General features: G+C 43.0%; 1 protein-coding gene across 2 annotated transcripts in view; it reads left to right on the top strand.

The window, feature by feature from the left end:
• Nucleotides 1–16,846, top strand: part of LOC144720650 (E3 ubiquitin-protein ligase MARCHF1-like) — a 229,340-nt gene that overhangs the window by 188,361 nt on the left and 24,133 nt on the right. For both annotated transcript variants that reach the window (XM_078597567.1, XM_078597568.1), the window contains one exon: nt 10,123–10,173. In XM_078597567.1, the coding sequence (XP_078453693.1) occupies nt 10,123–10,173 (51 nt within the window). The remainder of the gene's footprint in view (nt 1–10,122; nt 10,174–16,846) is intronic.

The following is a 16,846-nucleotide window of genomic DNA, read 5'->3' as shown; positions in this document are numbered from 1 at the left end:
CTAAGCACTTGATTTGTGTCGAGTTTCATTGCATGCATTTTCAGAATTCTGTCGTTCAGAAATTCCACAATTCATGTTTTATGGCACGATTCGCCATGCACAATTAGCGGAGCTACATTCTGTAAATAATACCACAGCCGGGAGAATATCGAGGAGAATCCACGTTAGACGTGCTGATGCCACGCACACCGCGTCCATGGATCAAGCTGACCAGACAGACTCCATCCGTGCTATAAAGTTTCTGTACCAGTGTGGAAAAAGTTATAAAAACTTGGCCATGAATCTGTGCAGAATGGGTTACCGGGCCCTCTCAGAGCTCCCCACACAAGCCACATACCCCCATATCGTGATTTGTGCCGTTCCACAATCAACATTTTTTTTATTTCACCAGGTAAGGTCCGCTGAGCCATATTTTTCAGAAGCGACCTGGCCAAAAATGACAGCTCAATGAAGTGGCTCGTCATGTGGAAATTTATAGCGGCCAAATACTCTGCAACGCATGATGATTCTAAATATGGAGGGAAAAGCCGGACGACTCGGAGAAAAATCAACGTGGCCAGAGGGAGAACACGCAAATTTCAAATATGCAGCAGCAGGCATCGGGGTCGGGATCGAACCCACGATCTCCTGTATACCAAGTGAGGTATTTTTAACATCTCGCCACCGTGGTACTCAATCATCAACTTTGCCGTACACCCCTCTCACTTTGGGCCATTCTACAATTGTGCCATGGGGAGTGGAGGAATGGTTTCACTTTGATATGGAATTGGCCTACGTGAATTGCATTATGCAGGAATTTTTCCATGTTTATGAATACCCGGCCGCCATTCTGCCAAAGAGTAGTATATTGACGGACAAAACAGCTACGTGAATTGGGTCCCGTGTGTCTTGACCTTGTTTGACTTCGACAAGTCATCGTGCATGTTCAGCCTTCCTGTTGTGGTTTTAAGAAACTATGGTTCATTTAAGACCAAAATAGAGTATATAAAAAATAAACCACATGATATTAATTATATGCAGAGGCTATATTCAGAGGACATTGACTTACTAACAATGTCTATAAGTTTGACACGTGGTATATAAGCCAATGAATTGTCAGCACAAATAGTTTTAAATCAAAGTTACTTACGTGTTTGGTGCTTCTGAGTAAATATGTTAAATGCACAAGAACTCCAGGCATGAAGTGGTATTTGCATACAATTTGGCCACTCCTTGCTGTCCTTACCTGTTCTATATGGTTGCACAATATAGAATGAGGCTAAGATGGTTATCAAATATGCAGCAGATGGTTATCTTAGCCTTATTGTCTAATTACAGAGTTGTATCCTGTTCAGTGGAGTGACATTTGAGCTTTTTTCTTTAACAGACACTTGCAGCAGAATCTTGTGACACAGAAATACAAAACAATAGATAAAATACACCAATGTCACCATCATCTGGGTGACGGCCTCGCCACCAATCACGGTCTTGTGATACCAATATGCATTTTTCTCCTGCACGTGAGCTCATCTCATTGCACGCTCATCCATCTTTAAACGTATTGTGACTTCCATTTGTTCTCTGATCCGTGTATTCTTCTTTCTGTCTCGCAAAGTAATTCCCAGCACACATCTCTCCATCCTTACTCGTCGGTATTTGTTCTATTTTCAAAATGTCCATGTTTCCAAACTATATGTCATAAAAAAATCAATGTGCACTGATTCGAAATCTTCCACTTAAGGCACATTAGCATGTTGCTTTTTATTAGCAAATATAAATATCCCAAAACACTTAGTCCTGCTCTAACTCACCTATTTCATCATTTTGATCCTGTTCTGCCTCCAAGAATGGCCCATGATATACATACTCGTTTGTGTTTTCCAGTTGTGACCCTCCGACATTTTTTCAGTGAACTTGTTGAACATGACTTGTGCTGAAATTTTGTAGACTGATCTTGGATTTGATTCCGTGAAGGATAATGTAGTCTTCCAGTAGTTTACAAACCGAGGCCTTCAGAAAATGTATATGTATAATATAATTTATGAAGATAGAACGGCACTTAAATTGCAAGTAGAAAGTAGAATATGATCAAATATTAGTCTGAAGTCAAGCACGGAGTTGATGCACTATCATCAAGGCTATGTTACATTAAATATTTCTCAATATTGCATTGAAGAAAAAGTGCATTACCATGTATGGAAAATGTATAAACAATTCATTGGGCCCTTCCTGTGGAAATAAATACAATCTCATTTTTTTTCACGAAGTCGTAATACTAATCAATGGATATTAGAGAGAGAAATGTATTGAAAAGCTTAACAAAAAAGGCTGCAATGTTCAAATAGCAAAACAAAAGTCACACAGCAAGAGAATGCACAGGCATGAGGAATGCTGGAGTATTTGTGGCACAGGACATGCTCAAGCATAACGTGTGTGTGTGTATATGTGTGCTGCAGGCCACTCTTTGTTATATTTCTTCACCTCGACCAGGTCTTCTAAGTGCAGGTGAAATACTGTTAATCGACCCGCATGTCCCATTGCCATTACACAATATTAATGCAGGGCGAATAGGGTAAGCACTGTCTACGGGCCAAGGAATATTGAGTGAATCTAAAAGGATATAGGGCGATCTGATTACAGTGTTGTGCCAACATTTAAGCCCTGTATCTCATTCATAAAATTGGCAAAATCCTTCGCTTACCTGTTTACCAGTGATGGGGTGTGTGGCTGGTGAATGAGGAGCACTAGGCATGACTCCACATACACTTTCATACAATGAGGTCATTCGAAGGCCATGTCAGCCAATCTCTGCTGGCTTAAAAGTCAATTTATAGCAAGGAGGATCATTCATTATCCTATTTAAATTCCCCATGCCAGAATCGGCCAATGGAAGTAATTAGTCAATGGTTGTATAACAATATTATAGTGCATTTCAACGTCTTATTTTAACCACACCTGATTTGGTGAAATGTTAATGATCTGTAATGGATCACTCTGCCTTGCCTAATGGGAGTGCATTGGCTGAGTCTGCATTCTCCTTCCCCTTAACAACCTCCATAGCCACGAGCACACTGGAGACAACCCGTCCGAGCACTCCTAGAAATACCCCACTCTCTCTTGCCTTTCCCTTTGTTGCCTAGCACACGCTGCAGGATACAGCCACGCTGCCATAAACTCCTCCCAACCCGATACCTGAACTCGGCGTTTGTAATGTTCATTCGTAAACGGGTGAAGATGTGACCTGTGCGCTAGAACGCAATGTGGGGGGGGGGGGGGGGTGCGCGTTATTTGTTGTTTTGCAGTGTGATACCAGATGATGGGATAGAGCAGTGGGGGGCGGTAAGTGGTCCCGCAATTGAGAATTGTGCTCGCGTGACGGCACGGGCTCAACATCTGACCACCGCAAAGCACTTAAACAAGTGGGGCTCCATGCAATGTTGTATTCTCTCTCTCTCTCCAGTTTACAGTTTTGTCATTCAGAGGAGGGGTGGGGGGGGTAGCCTTCCACTATCCTGGATTAACCTCGCATTAAGAAGCTTAGGACTAATTGTGGTGGAGGAAGATTGGCAATGACGTGACCTTGACCCCAACAGAATTTTGTTGACAAAACTACCGTAGACGCCTTTGCGAGCGCGCAGCTCTTTGCGCTCCCATTGGTTCACGTCCCCCCCCCTCTCACCCAGGTGGGTCGCTGTGGGTGCCCTACGTCGTGCGTGTGCCAGAGGTCGCAAACGGGTTTTGATTCCGTACCCGTACCCGGCCGCACCAGGGTCGCAAATGAGTACCCGTACCCATACCCGGCCGGGTACGGGTAGCCGTTCCCTACCCGTACCCTACCCGAAATGAGTGACAAACGGTTACTCACCAGTGACTCACGGCCTACCCGTACCCGGCCGCACCAGGGTCGCAAACGGCTACCCGTACCCGGCCGGGTACGGGTAGCCGGGTATCGAGTAGGGTACGGGTATCGGGTACCCGGTTGCGACCTCTGGTGTGTGCCCATCGTTGCTTCTTTCTTGCACGATTCGGACGCAATGCATCACCACCCTCTTCTTTTTGTGCGTTTTTTTTTCTTCTCAGCATTTCTTCCCACATCCCCTGCATTGTGCCACCTTTCGAGTGCCACGCTCTCACAGCGGCGTTCACTTCCTGCTCATTAAGTGTTGTCGAAATCCTCCTGCCCCCCAATTCTTGCCACGTTGTGTTTATGTTGACACACGCTTCCTGCAGTCAACATACACAACATTTTAGCTGCCACCTCCTCTCCCCAGCTGCAACTGGTCTCACGGCACCCGCTGGCCAAGCCACACACTTGACTCATCCTCATGCTTGAGAGCTCTGAGCCAGGAACAGATTATAGATCTTGCATTGCGAATCCGCTTTGCGATAGTGGAGCCGCACATCGTGGCATGGAGCAACCCAGAAATAACATCGCGGGGATATTTTCTCAGTACGTTATACGGCACTGTACGTAATCTGTTTTTTTACGCAGTTGCCCTGGTCGAAAGGGGACGAAACGTCATGTAGCCAGCAGCAAACAGCACTCTTAACGTTGTAATAGATAAGTGTGAAAACGTTTCTTAAATTGAGTTGGGGACGTAAGACGGTGAGAGGCAATTTTCGTCTTCATGTGAACAAACAAAACAACATAGCACTGTTACTTCATTACCTCAAATTTAATTACCTAAAATTAATACAGTGCCCTTTTTTATTTGCAGATCAAGCCGTATGTAAAATATCACCAAACGATGATGAAAAATGACCTTGAGAAGTCAGTTATTGAGTCTGGTGCCAGGTGGTACAATTAACTTTTAATTATGATGAAATAAGCCTTCCTATGTAACAAATACAAATTAACGTTTACTTTAAGCCAGTATTAGGCTATACATTCTACTTTTCAAGATGTACCCACGTTTGTGTGTGGATTACGTTGGAAATTCGAATGTATTGCATTGGCTATTGATGTCATTTTCATCGGCCAAAGTTAAGTGCGATACGTTCCAAAATCGCATTTCACGAAGTTTAATTTTACACATGTAATCACATCAAACAAATCCAAAGTATGCAAGCGGGCAGTTTGTGTAAGTGTTGTGTCTACTGTAAGCTTGAATATGCAGGTATTAACGAATCATAATAAAATAACATGTGACAAACGGGAAAGAAGCACATTAGCTATTAATTGGCCACACTAAAAAAAAGTAACGAGATGGTTTTTATTGTAAGAGTGAAATTTCAAGTCAAAACAGCACACACATCCCTAATCAGTGAATGTCGTTTGTCAATCACCTGTAAGCAACGTGGGATGACAACGCCCTACAGTAGAGGTGACACTATCCACAAGGCCGTCCAGCCACACGTTGTGTTTTGCTGCTTTGAAACACTTGAAATGCATTTCTTTTAATTTACTTGTTTTTAATAAAACTTCACGGGTCCGTTATAAATCATCTTTGGCTGAGGAGGCATGTGGCAGCTGATTTTATCCAGTGTTGCAGAGCGTGGTCCAGGAAGCAGGCCCGTCTTCCTGTGTCTCCTTCGCCAAACAATGTCCCGGAAATCACTAAGGGCAAAATGTCCATCTGTCAAGGCTTGGAAGTAAGATAGCGTTATTATTTATGCTGGGGTTAAAAAGATACCAGTATCGTACCTAATTATTCAGTTTGGCACATAATTGAAGCATTCCATCTTGGGAATTCGGATACAACAGCCACTGTCTCTGGTAATTAATTACTTGGGCACATGGGAAGATTCTTGCATAGGTAGAGCTGTTGTCTTTCATAATCAAACATTAGGTGATTCATTTCAGGCATGCCATTGGACCATCACACTTCTGTCAAATATAACTATTCTTCTTACAGAAAATTGAAAGCAAACACAGCCACAGTCCTTATTTTCTTCCACAGCATATGTGTAAAACTGCCTTTGTTCCCACGGACACAAATTCCTGAACGGTGTGCACTGGGCATGCAAAATATAGCATAATAACAGGAATTTTCTTGATTTCTCCTCAATTAGCCCAATGCTCAAGCATGGATCTTTCACTTTGTACACTGAAGTCTATCTAGTATTTTATCAAATGCCCGGGGCAGAAAATCATAACTTGTAGGACACACACACCTACTGTAGATAGAACACAGGGTTGTAACATCAAGTGCAGGTTTATTCATTTGATTTTGTTATTTTGAAGACTGACCATTATTATTTCATTGCAGGTCATTGCTTTTTAATTTGCGTAGTAATTTAGATGTACAAACCACTCCACTACATCACTTAACAGTTCCAGTTAAATAGAAGGTAATGTCATTCACGTTATGTTTTACTTCACAAACGCTGTCTATTTTGGGTTTTGACAGATGACAGCTTCCAGACAGAGCTGAATTAAAGGCTGTATTGTATTTTTTTCCGTTCTGCTTTCTATTGGTATTCTATTTCATCCCTACATGCTAAACACTCATTAATGGAATTTACCAAAATCCCAATGCAGCACTCTCCTGAAAAAGAGACTGACGAACCAATGAGGCTTGGCTGGAAAAACAAAAGGGTACTGTTATTCATGTATTCGTGAAAGTGTTGGTGGACTGGTCACGTGGTAGTTAACACACTGGACTATGAACCAGTTGAACTGAGTTTAGTTACTCGCCGCAGCTCAAGTCAGTTGCGAGCGATATTTGCCACGGTCCTAGCCTCTACTTAACGAACTCGCACATTCCAGCGTGGTTAAGCATGGTCAAACGATATCAATGACCAAGATGGCACACGGATTCGGCAGGGCTTTCATTCAGATATAGATTTACAAAGAGATGTAAAACGTCATTTGTGTCTTTTTTACCATACTTCACTAAACTTGTGGGTTGGCGAAGGGGCAGGAGGGCAAGACTAGTTGTGTAATATCATTTGGCACTTATTTTATCCGTGGCTGGGAAATCGAACTTTGGTTTGTAGCACAGGATGGTTACTTTCATAATGTAAGAGAAACATCTTTTTACATGCATGTTGTAAAGTTAAACATTGGTCATACGTGTAAGCTGAAAAGACATAGGCCGTAATTTAATATAAAAATTGAGCGGCTACGAAGCAACGCAAACTTTGTTGTTTAAGTGCTGATAAACAAAATGGACCCCCTCCGGTGGTTGGGGACTAACTTCAGGACAACTTGAACTGTGGAACCTCTCGACACGAATTCCCAGTGCATAGTGGAACAACGGAGGGACGTTGTCAAAAGCAACAGCCCTACCCAGGTTACAACACCGCTGGCCACTTGGGGCTGTCACTACTTGGCAATGGCCCGAATGGGGACAGTAAACCCCATAACGTGAAATAATCGGTTGTGTGAATGTTTTTTGTTTATCCACATCGCTGTATGTGTGCTTATTTTCTGGCACTTCACATGGCCTTAACGTGCACATAGCCTGGCACAAGCGCCGTGGTGACGTCACCGCGACTTAGTGGCGAATGACGGTTGTTGTTATTTTGTGGAGAAGTCGAGGGAAGCAGGCCATGGCGTAGGATGGTGGACTCGTACTCAGGGTGTATACCATTTTTTTTACCATGCCAGGCTCACTCAGCTGTATAGCTCTGTTTCTTCAGCAACCTGGTCACAAATGATAGCTCAACGAAGTGGCTTATCACGTGGAAGTTTAAAGCAGCCAAATACTTTAAATGCACGTTTCAAAATGTGGAAGGAAAAAACCAGAGGACCCGAAGGAAAATGCACGCTACCACATGGAGACCGTGTAAACTCTGACGACTCAGGGGTCAGGGTTGGGAACTAACCCAGGCGAGGGAGATAACATCTACCCACCACATGGCTCTCTGTGCTTACTTGCTTTCAGCTATTGACACAGCTCAGTCCTTGGCTTTATTGACATTTCCAGAACATGAGCACATCTGATGATAAAGTCAGGTGAAGTGGACATTCAAACAACTTACACTCAAGGAGCTTAATGAATTAGCATTCACTTGGATTTGTTTAGAGCCGGATATCCAATTAGTTCAGTAATCAATTACTCTAATAATTATTGGTTTGATTACACTGTTTAACGAAATATTTTTGTTTGTCCCTGGGTAGTAAGTGTTATTTTCTAATTGCGTATGCCTCAAAAGTATTCCCCACAAACTTTGCTTTTGTGACCAGGACAGTGATATTTTGAAGTGTACTTATTTTCAATGTTCAAACGTGTTAATTTGTGTCATTCCTTCACGTAAAGTCTTGGTCACAAAAGCAAAGCATCTTTCTTCCCGCATGTGCCGCTGGATGGAAGGTAATAAGCGGGGCTTGGTGACATCTTCGGCATAATCAGCCGTATCATGATGGGCATGGTTTTAGGGGGTTTTCTGCCTTTAGGAGGCAGAATGGAAGGGCGACCCACATTTTTTTATGCGCCCAAGTAATTGATCACAAAAAAGTACAGTACTCCATAAAAAAAAGTTTAGTTCATTCATCAGCTTAATCAAATAATTGTCCCAGCTTTGAATTTACATCTGCACTGATACTGATTTTCATAAATTGGAGATCACATATAGCTATTGAGCTAATCAAGCACTGGAATAGAACACCAAAAAATTGGTAGCAGTTATGAAGAGCACGTTTGCTTTAGAAAACCACATGGGAAAGAATATGAACTTGCGATTGATTGCTTTGCTCTGGGGTGATGTGATGCAGAGGCATGGGTGATCTTAATCAGGTTAATGGGGTCCCTTTTGGGAGCCATTGACTAGACCTCGAGCCACCTCTGAACCGTTTGCAGAGTGCCAATTATGTGTGTATAAAACAGGGCTGGATTCTTTTAGAATTTGTTTTGATGCTTTTGTAGAATTTTGACCGCCAGAATTTCCACGAAAAAACTATTCTGCCAAATTCGTGAAACAACTGTTTGTCTATTTAGTGTACGAGTATGATGTCACAAGATGTGTATACTGCACATGCTTTTTGGAGACTAAACACAAATTGCAAAATTGGTAAAAGAATAACTGCGAGTGTGTTATTCCGGCTCTGCATCGTTTAGGGACCCATGCACAGCCACAGGGGCCTCTTGTTGCCGCGCGCCTTTCTGCCGAGTAATCCAAGGGCTACATCTACAATAGAATAGAGGGCCTTGCCCTTCAGACTCCCCTCTGTGGGCTTGCCACTGAGAGTCAATGCCGCGTGACGCACCCTGCAGCCCAAACAAAGTAGCAGATTTCAGAGAAAAAATGCACAGGATCCACGCTCAAGCTATACATCCCAATGTTCTCAATTGATCAACATTCTTATTTAGCAATTGAAAAGCCTAAGCTAATTTTCTTTGCTCTCCAACACAACGGTGTGCTGTACTAGTAACGAATTGGTATATTCTGTTTAAAGGACAAACCTTACGAATTAGCTGTGTCGGGTGGTGGCGGGTTTAACGACACATTTATATATTTATGCGGTTTTACCCAAAAAAAAACATGTATTATGGTTGATATTGGTCGCGAAAGCCTACGTGTTAAACAATTTTTCTTAATAACAAAAAAAGTGAAATATTGGTAAATAACACTGCCTGATTAAACGTTATACATGACTGACATTTCAAGAAATGGCTCTTCTTTGCTTGCTGAGGGAACACTGCTAAGGAAAAATGGGCAGTGATACGCTATGTCCAATCCCAATTTGAGCGAGAGTCATTTGGCAAATGTGGACAATGACGCCCGCACACAGCGCCCCTACTCGCTTCGGCACGGTTCGAACGTAGCAATCAAAGCCCCCTCTCGTGAAACTACCACAGACCGTGCCTGTGAAACATTGCGCCTTTGTGTTAGCCAAGAACGGTGGCGCAAGTATCACATTTGATTTATAAATAAGTGTTATTTCCAGAAATGTCGCCACTGCTATGTTTTATTCGTTTATGGCAGTGATTTCATTTGTGCCTTTGCACCTCTGCCACAATTTTCCCTCCTCTGCTGGTTATAAAATTAAATAATAAAAATTAGGTTAATACAGTATTTTTTTACTTCATGGGCGAAAATCTGGGTCCACAGCCAGATGAACGGGATTAATACTTTTGCGTGACTATCATGTCTGTGTTACAGTTCTCCTGTGCCGGCTCCACAGCTGCTGTGTGTGTGTGGCTGCTGTGCATGCGTGTGCTGTATATGTATTGATGCCTCATGTCTTTATGTTGGCAGGGCGAGAAATCTCCCGGCCGCTCCACGAGCCGTTCGAGTAACATCTCCAAGGTAGGGTCACGGCCTTCCCAAAGACATGAAGATGCAGGTGGCAAACATGCCTTGGTTAAACATAGCGACGAAACGGCTTCTGTGCAAGATGTCAAAGTTGCATGCTTCAGTCTTGTTGTTGTTGTTGACCTGGTCTCCCCATGTCCTGTTTGTTAAAAGGAACCCCCCCCCCCCCCTAAGTTTATTGAGTGGCATGATATGCGGTCCCAATACGATTCAAGACGTGATTATTTTTGTTTAATTTGTACTGCCTAGTTTATATTGTCTGTCTCAGCCTAAATGTATAATTTGTTTATACAATAAAACCCCAGCTCTCTAGGCTCTGGCTGGCCAGATTCTGTAGTTAACAGGATCAAGGTGCCTAAGTAAAAAAAAATCTGCAATCTTAATGATGAAAAAAAATGGCAAAATAATAAAATGATGTGCATAATATATACTGTACCTTGGAATATTACATATAGTATATGTTTATTAAAATGCATTGGAACATGGTATAATGTGTATCACGTGTAGCATACAGAGTTAAACTGTATTAAATGTACCTAAGGCAATACATCTGGGTTAGTAGGGGTTTTTCTGGGAGGGATGATAAGGGATGGGCTTAAGTGGGGATTGGTGGGGGCAGTAACGCACCCTTACAACCGTTAGATAATTTGTGTGCAGGCGATCACAGAGATAGCTCGAGCCATGGAATAAACAATCCACATCGGGAGCACCGTGACCTGAGGTGGGGGATTTGCTCTTCAAAACGAAATCTTGTCTGCAAATAATATGGGGTTCAAAGGTGATTTAGTAACCAACCATGCACAAGCATCGATGTGAAGCCCTGCGTGTATAACACCTACACTGAGCATGGCAAGTAAATATTTAATACGAGCAACATCTTAAGTACAAAAGAAAACTAAAAAAATAATATTAGTCATTTGCAGAGCTTTGGCCATTCAATGATTTTATGAATTGATTATTTTACTGACTATTGGTTTGATTACGTGACTAGTCCGATAACGTGAAAATAGAACAACAACAAAAACCTTGTTTCCCCTACTGGATGGAACGTGATAGAAGGTGGCCCTTGTTGCCGCAATCGGCATCATCGGCCGCGTCCCGCTTGGAGTGGCTCGTAGGGGGGTTTCCTGCATTCGGAAGGTAGGATGTTTGGAGGCGACCACCATTTATTAAAGGGAGCACGCAATCAACGTTAAAAAGTAGACGATAATGATTGGTCAATTGAATCAAGAGCTCACAATTCAAACAAAACTGCAAGAGCTAGAGTGGATCATTCTGGGAAATATAAAATGTATTGTCTTTCATTCCACATCTTCACTTGTAAATAATATATTTCATATTTTGCCCAATTGATTTTCCCATACGTACTTTCAACGTGCAAATGTTAGACTGGTTTTATCCCTCTCGGGCTGGTCAACAGTCAGGAAAATTTAAAAAGTACTGCTGATTTACCGGATGTTATCGGTAGGTGCCCTCTCTTTACCATAGGCTATCAGAAATAAATGTACTGTACTTGTAAAAAAAACTCATATTTTGATGAAGGGGAAGCAATTTGGGCGAAAAATCACGTCATTCCATATCTCCACGTAAAAAATATAATGGATTTTGTCTCTTGGCCTTCCTGCCTTATATTAGCCTTCAGCATTCATTTAAACATACAAACTCCAGTATATTCTATATTCATGTGAGGATATATGAAATTGTATTTATTTAATATAATTAAAACATGTTTGTTTGTAAACAGATTCCCTTGCACTGGGAAAGACGTAATAAAATAGTATCCCTCCCCTTTATTAACCCACACTGACCCATTCACTTGTCATATCCCAAAAAATCATAATGGATCATAGTTGCTGACATGCAGCAATGCTATTCCGGGAGTCAATTATATTTAACCCTTTTCATTCCAACAAGTTTTTGGTCGTTGTGCAAGTTGGCACTGCAAAGTAAATGTCTCATTTTCAACAACATTCCACCTTCGTGCCAAGCTGCATAATGCCCAGATTAAGCAATGCTAATTTTTTTATGTTTTAAGCGGGTGACCCAGATTTCAGTTTTTAATTTCCATAGCTGTGACGTCAGAAAAATACCTCGTTTCTTAGTGTCACAACATCAAAGCAGCCCCAAAAGAGCCTTTTAATCCTAATTTCCTGTCCAGTGCAATAACAAAGACTGAAGAGATCCGTGAGAATGAATTCTAGGCACATCTCAAAAAAGGACCCACAAATGTATCCCTCTTAAGCTGGTTGAGCCCATGGCTGCTAAAAATATCCCACGAACAAACATCAGTGCTGCCCATTCCTACAGACCAGATTTTCTTGTCACCAATAAAGACAAAGTTCACATTTTTTTGGGTATGGTGATTTAATTTGAATTACATACATGTGATTGGGAAGGAGAGGTGACGCAATGGTCCACGTGCTATGAACACAGTAACCTGAGTTTGATTCCCGGCCATGGCTAATATCAGTGGTGAGTGCTATCTGAGTTGGTTCTGGTTCCCCACACTGACCAGCATGGTAAAGTTACGATCCAACATGACTCACATGGCATGGGGAGGTCCTAATTCAACAGTGGATTGACAAAGGAGCTGTACATACACAGGCACCTTGGGTTACAATCCCATTTTATACTTTCGTAAATATTTTTTGCGGCATTTGTTTTTTTACATTTGATATAACGGTGCCTTAGCTGGCAGATATATACCAAAAATGTGCCACAGAGTGATTAAACATAACATTTACTCAACTATTGGACGAAACTTTTCTTAAACAAATTAAACGTAATGCCAATGACAGATTAATGTGGGCAGGTAAGCCATTTTTCTTGTTAAACATAGAAAATAAGTTAAATTGTCATCGAGAACTACCTGCAGTAGGACACCAAGTTCTCTTGCAAGATAAATGGCACACTAAGACAATACTGTTGAGCACATTTCTGGTAATCTTACCATTTCAGGCATTTGCTGGCATGGCTATTATTACATTACAGCTGCAAGTAGGTAGTGTAAAGCTCTGAGTTTGTATGCAGTCTACCACTGAGCATGTAATAGCATACACAGTTTTTTTCCTCTGTTATACGTTTTGAAGGAAATATTTACCGTAACGAGTGTAGCCCTAACCACACAACTTCCGGGGCTTGATTCATGCAGTCATTTTGGCCCTCACTCGGTTACTTTTTGGCGGAAAACTGCCATTTTTTGCATAACACAGACGAACTCATGAGGCAATATTCTGGTGGATTCACATTAGTCTGCCGAGAAGTCTATTAATTGAGGCCACAATGGCCATTAAATGCTCTATTGTTTTTTAAGCCGTCGTGTGCGAGTTCAGTCTGAGGCTGACTTGAAGAGCGCGTTTGCATGCTTATGAGACTGTTGGTCAAAGTTTGTTAAACTAAGCAAAGCCACGTGTCAGGGGTAGAAACCTCTAATAGGTCACATTTTCGATTTAAAGCTTTCGTGACTGCAGGGATTCATCTTCTTGGTTATTTCGGTAAAGTCACGTAGAAGGGAAGTAATAAAATAATATAAATAAAACATAATAAAATAATTCTCACGACGTTTCGGCCACAACGCAAGCAGCCGTCCTCAGGTGAAAACCAGGTCATTCAGACGCTGTCGCCTCGACAGACCTGGTTTTCACCTGAGGACGGCTGCTTGCGTTGTGGCCGAAACGTCGTGAGAATTATTTTATTATGTTTTATTTTTATTATTTTATTACTTCCCTTCTACGTGACTTTACTGAAAGAAGCAAGAAGAGGTCACATTTTGGCAAACGACCCTTCTTCATAGCACATCATCTATATGCCATATTTTTTTCCCGTTTAAGGCAGTGTTATTGACGGATGTGTTGATTTTTGTTTGTTATGTGTGCTTGTACACCACTTGTACAACGCTGCCAGTGCAGTGGCCCCAAATAATTTGTCGGGGGGGTGGGGGGGGAGAGGTAATGCTATTTCAGTCTTACATCAAAACCAGGAACCGAGTGGCACTGGCAAACAAGTTTGAGAGAACCGCTCGCAACAGCCTCGATGTCTGCCCCCCTACCACCGTGCTCTCACCGTGGTGGGCGGTGTGATAGGGCCTTCGCAGTAGCTGGTGCTGAGAGAGGCCGCTTCTGCCAAGCATCATTAGAACTTTGTACCGGCGTTAATTAGGATGTAGTGGCCTCAAATAAGTGGTGTCGTGATAGGGCGTCACACCAACATCGGCCCTCTGAAGCTGTGCCAGACTTTAAATCCAGTTTGACTGGATAAGATCACCAGAAAAAGCAGTGCCAGTGCGAAAATAAACTATTTTTTCAATTTCTAGGTAAACATTTGAAGTGAAAAAGGTTCCACTCTACAACAAGTGTAATCGTCTTAAGCCTGGCCACAGATTATCTGACAGCTGGAATGTGTGATTTCACCGTATTCTTATTGGAGGGTACAAAACCTTCAGCAGCGGTAGACTTGCGGTATTTGCCTCCACTCCTGCAGTATATGTATGTACGCTCCCTACAGGTTGCAAATGAAAGAAATACACTGGATTGAGTTAACATGCTATGTCTTTTGGTGATCTAGTCCGAGGATGTTACTAAACAGGAGGTGCTCTATGAATTTGGCAGGAGTTCTAACAAGTGTAAAAAAAAAATCGGCAGCTGGCATTGCTAATAATACTTTGGCAAAACACTTGCCTATGTGCAGGTGGCACTGGGCTCTTTATTTCTTACTAAACCTAGCACAAAAGACAAAGATCCCCCATATAGCCTTCACAGACTGTTGGGGCAAGCACTGTTAGCGAGCACCTATGAAGGCCAACACGTCACGCGAGGGGGTGAGTGGCCAGCACCACGCCCGACCGCCTTTGTCTCCCCAATGGCGATGTTTACACACACCACACCAGGTACTCCATTTGAGACTGAGTCAACCTAGGGGAGGCCCAGTACCGGTTTAGATAATCGTCAAAGGTGTTCACCATGAGCGGGAATCAAACCCGGGTGGTCAGGTTCGTGGCGCAGCGTGCTAACAGCGACATTACCGCTTCCCAACATAACACAGGCACACAACTCAATTAATGTCATGCTGACCTGTCTCATGTGGATGTTAATCCGCAGGCCCCTTTTGAAAACTGAGGCAAAAAATATTACACGAGCAGAATATTACATGATTAGCACCTCGAAAAAAGGTGCTACGTTTATCGGCTAACAGAATATAGCACATTGGGGTGCTTCCGTTGGGACGGAGGTGGCATTTTGCTGCACCACGTGTGCACTGCACAGTAATTTTTTTTGGCTCCTTTTGCTCGCCACGGCAGGATCTTTGAAGCTGTACAGGTGGGTGACATTCATTTGAAAGTGGTCTCTTAAATTGGGAATTCGCATAACTGGTTACCAGAGCTTGCCAAAATGGATCATTATTTACATTGGAATTCACATTAATACAAGTTTGAAAACCACAGCGGATATAAACACATTTTAATTCCTGATGAATAGCCAAGATAGAATATTTAATTTTGGTTAGATCATAGTGACTGCATAACACTGCATACCCCTGTGCATTTTCGATGCATTGATGAAAGTTTTGAATCGTTACATTGGATTTTTACTGATTCTAGAAACGTTGAGAAGACCCCAGGGGACTCCCTTTAATGTTGTGCTTGGCAATAGACCTGCCTTTTTTCAAGACACATGTGTAGGGGTGTTACGGAGGAGCTGTATGTGTAGGGGTGTTAGAGAGAGAGCCGTTATGCATGGCAGCTTATGGGAAACAAACACAGTGGGCGGGGCTACGTGAGTGCACGGGGGGGGGTGCTCTCAACGACGTCCGCACCAGGCCCGGGGCCCCACCCCTCAGCAGGGGTGGAGTATAAAGGGGAATGTGTCAGAGGGCTCGGGGCAGAATGTTTAAGTAAACTCTTGAATACCGAAGACTGCCTAGCTAGAGCCCTGGACTCCCCTGGGACGCCGCCCTTGTCAGGGCCGCGCAGGACCGAGCCAGCGGCGTGGTCCCGTGAACCAGAGCCAGGACTCTGGGACTCCGGGTACCGTAGCCCGACTGACCAGTGTCGGGCCAGACAGCCTCCCCTAGCCCAGTAATTGGAGGATTAGGAGGCAGGCTAGGGGTAGCTAGCCGTGTGTTCCCAGCTATCCGGGTGAGGGGGCCGATACCCCCTCCAGTACTGTATGTCCCCAGTGACTGTTGTGAAATAAATACGTGTGCCTCTACTCGGGTGTCCACGCGTCCTCAACGGTACTACACATGGACAAGGAGGGATAAAAAGACAAACATACTGAAAGTAACTTAACATCGCTGAGGTGTGGCTATGAAGAGGCAGAGAGATGTTCCTCTGTGGGGCAGTTTTCTTAATGCATTTTCTACGCGAAAGTCAAGAGCTAAAGTGGTTTCCCGTTCAATTGAGAATGAGGCAGTGTTCAACCGGTGCTCAATTCAACTCCTGTTTACAGCCCTTAGCCAGTGGTGGAAATTCTTTATTCTCCACAACCCACAACTTCGCACTCACTTTGTTGACCCTGAAAGAGATGAATGACCGAGTTGACCCCAACCAGGATCTGAACTCTCAACTTTTTTTTATTTTATCCCACACGCTGTACCACCACTGCACCACCGGGCTGGTTATTTCTACGTACCAGGCTGCTATATCGTGTATAATACGTTTTTGGTTGCC

Source organism: Lampetra planeri, chromosome 9, assembly GCF_965212315.1.
Source record: "Lampetra planeri chromosome 9, kcLamPlan1.2.h2, whole genome shotgun sequence".
Lineage (NCBI taxonomy): Eukaryota > Metazoa > Chordata > Hyperoartia > Petromyzontiformes > Petromyzontidae > Lampetra > Lampetra planeri.
This window is presented reverse-complemented; position numbering and strand designations above follow the sequence as displayed.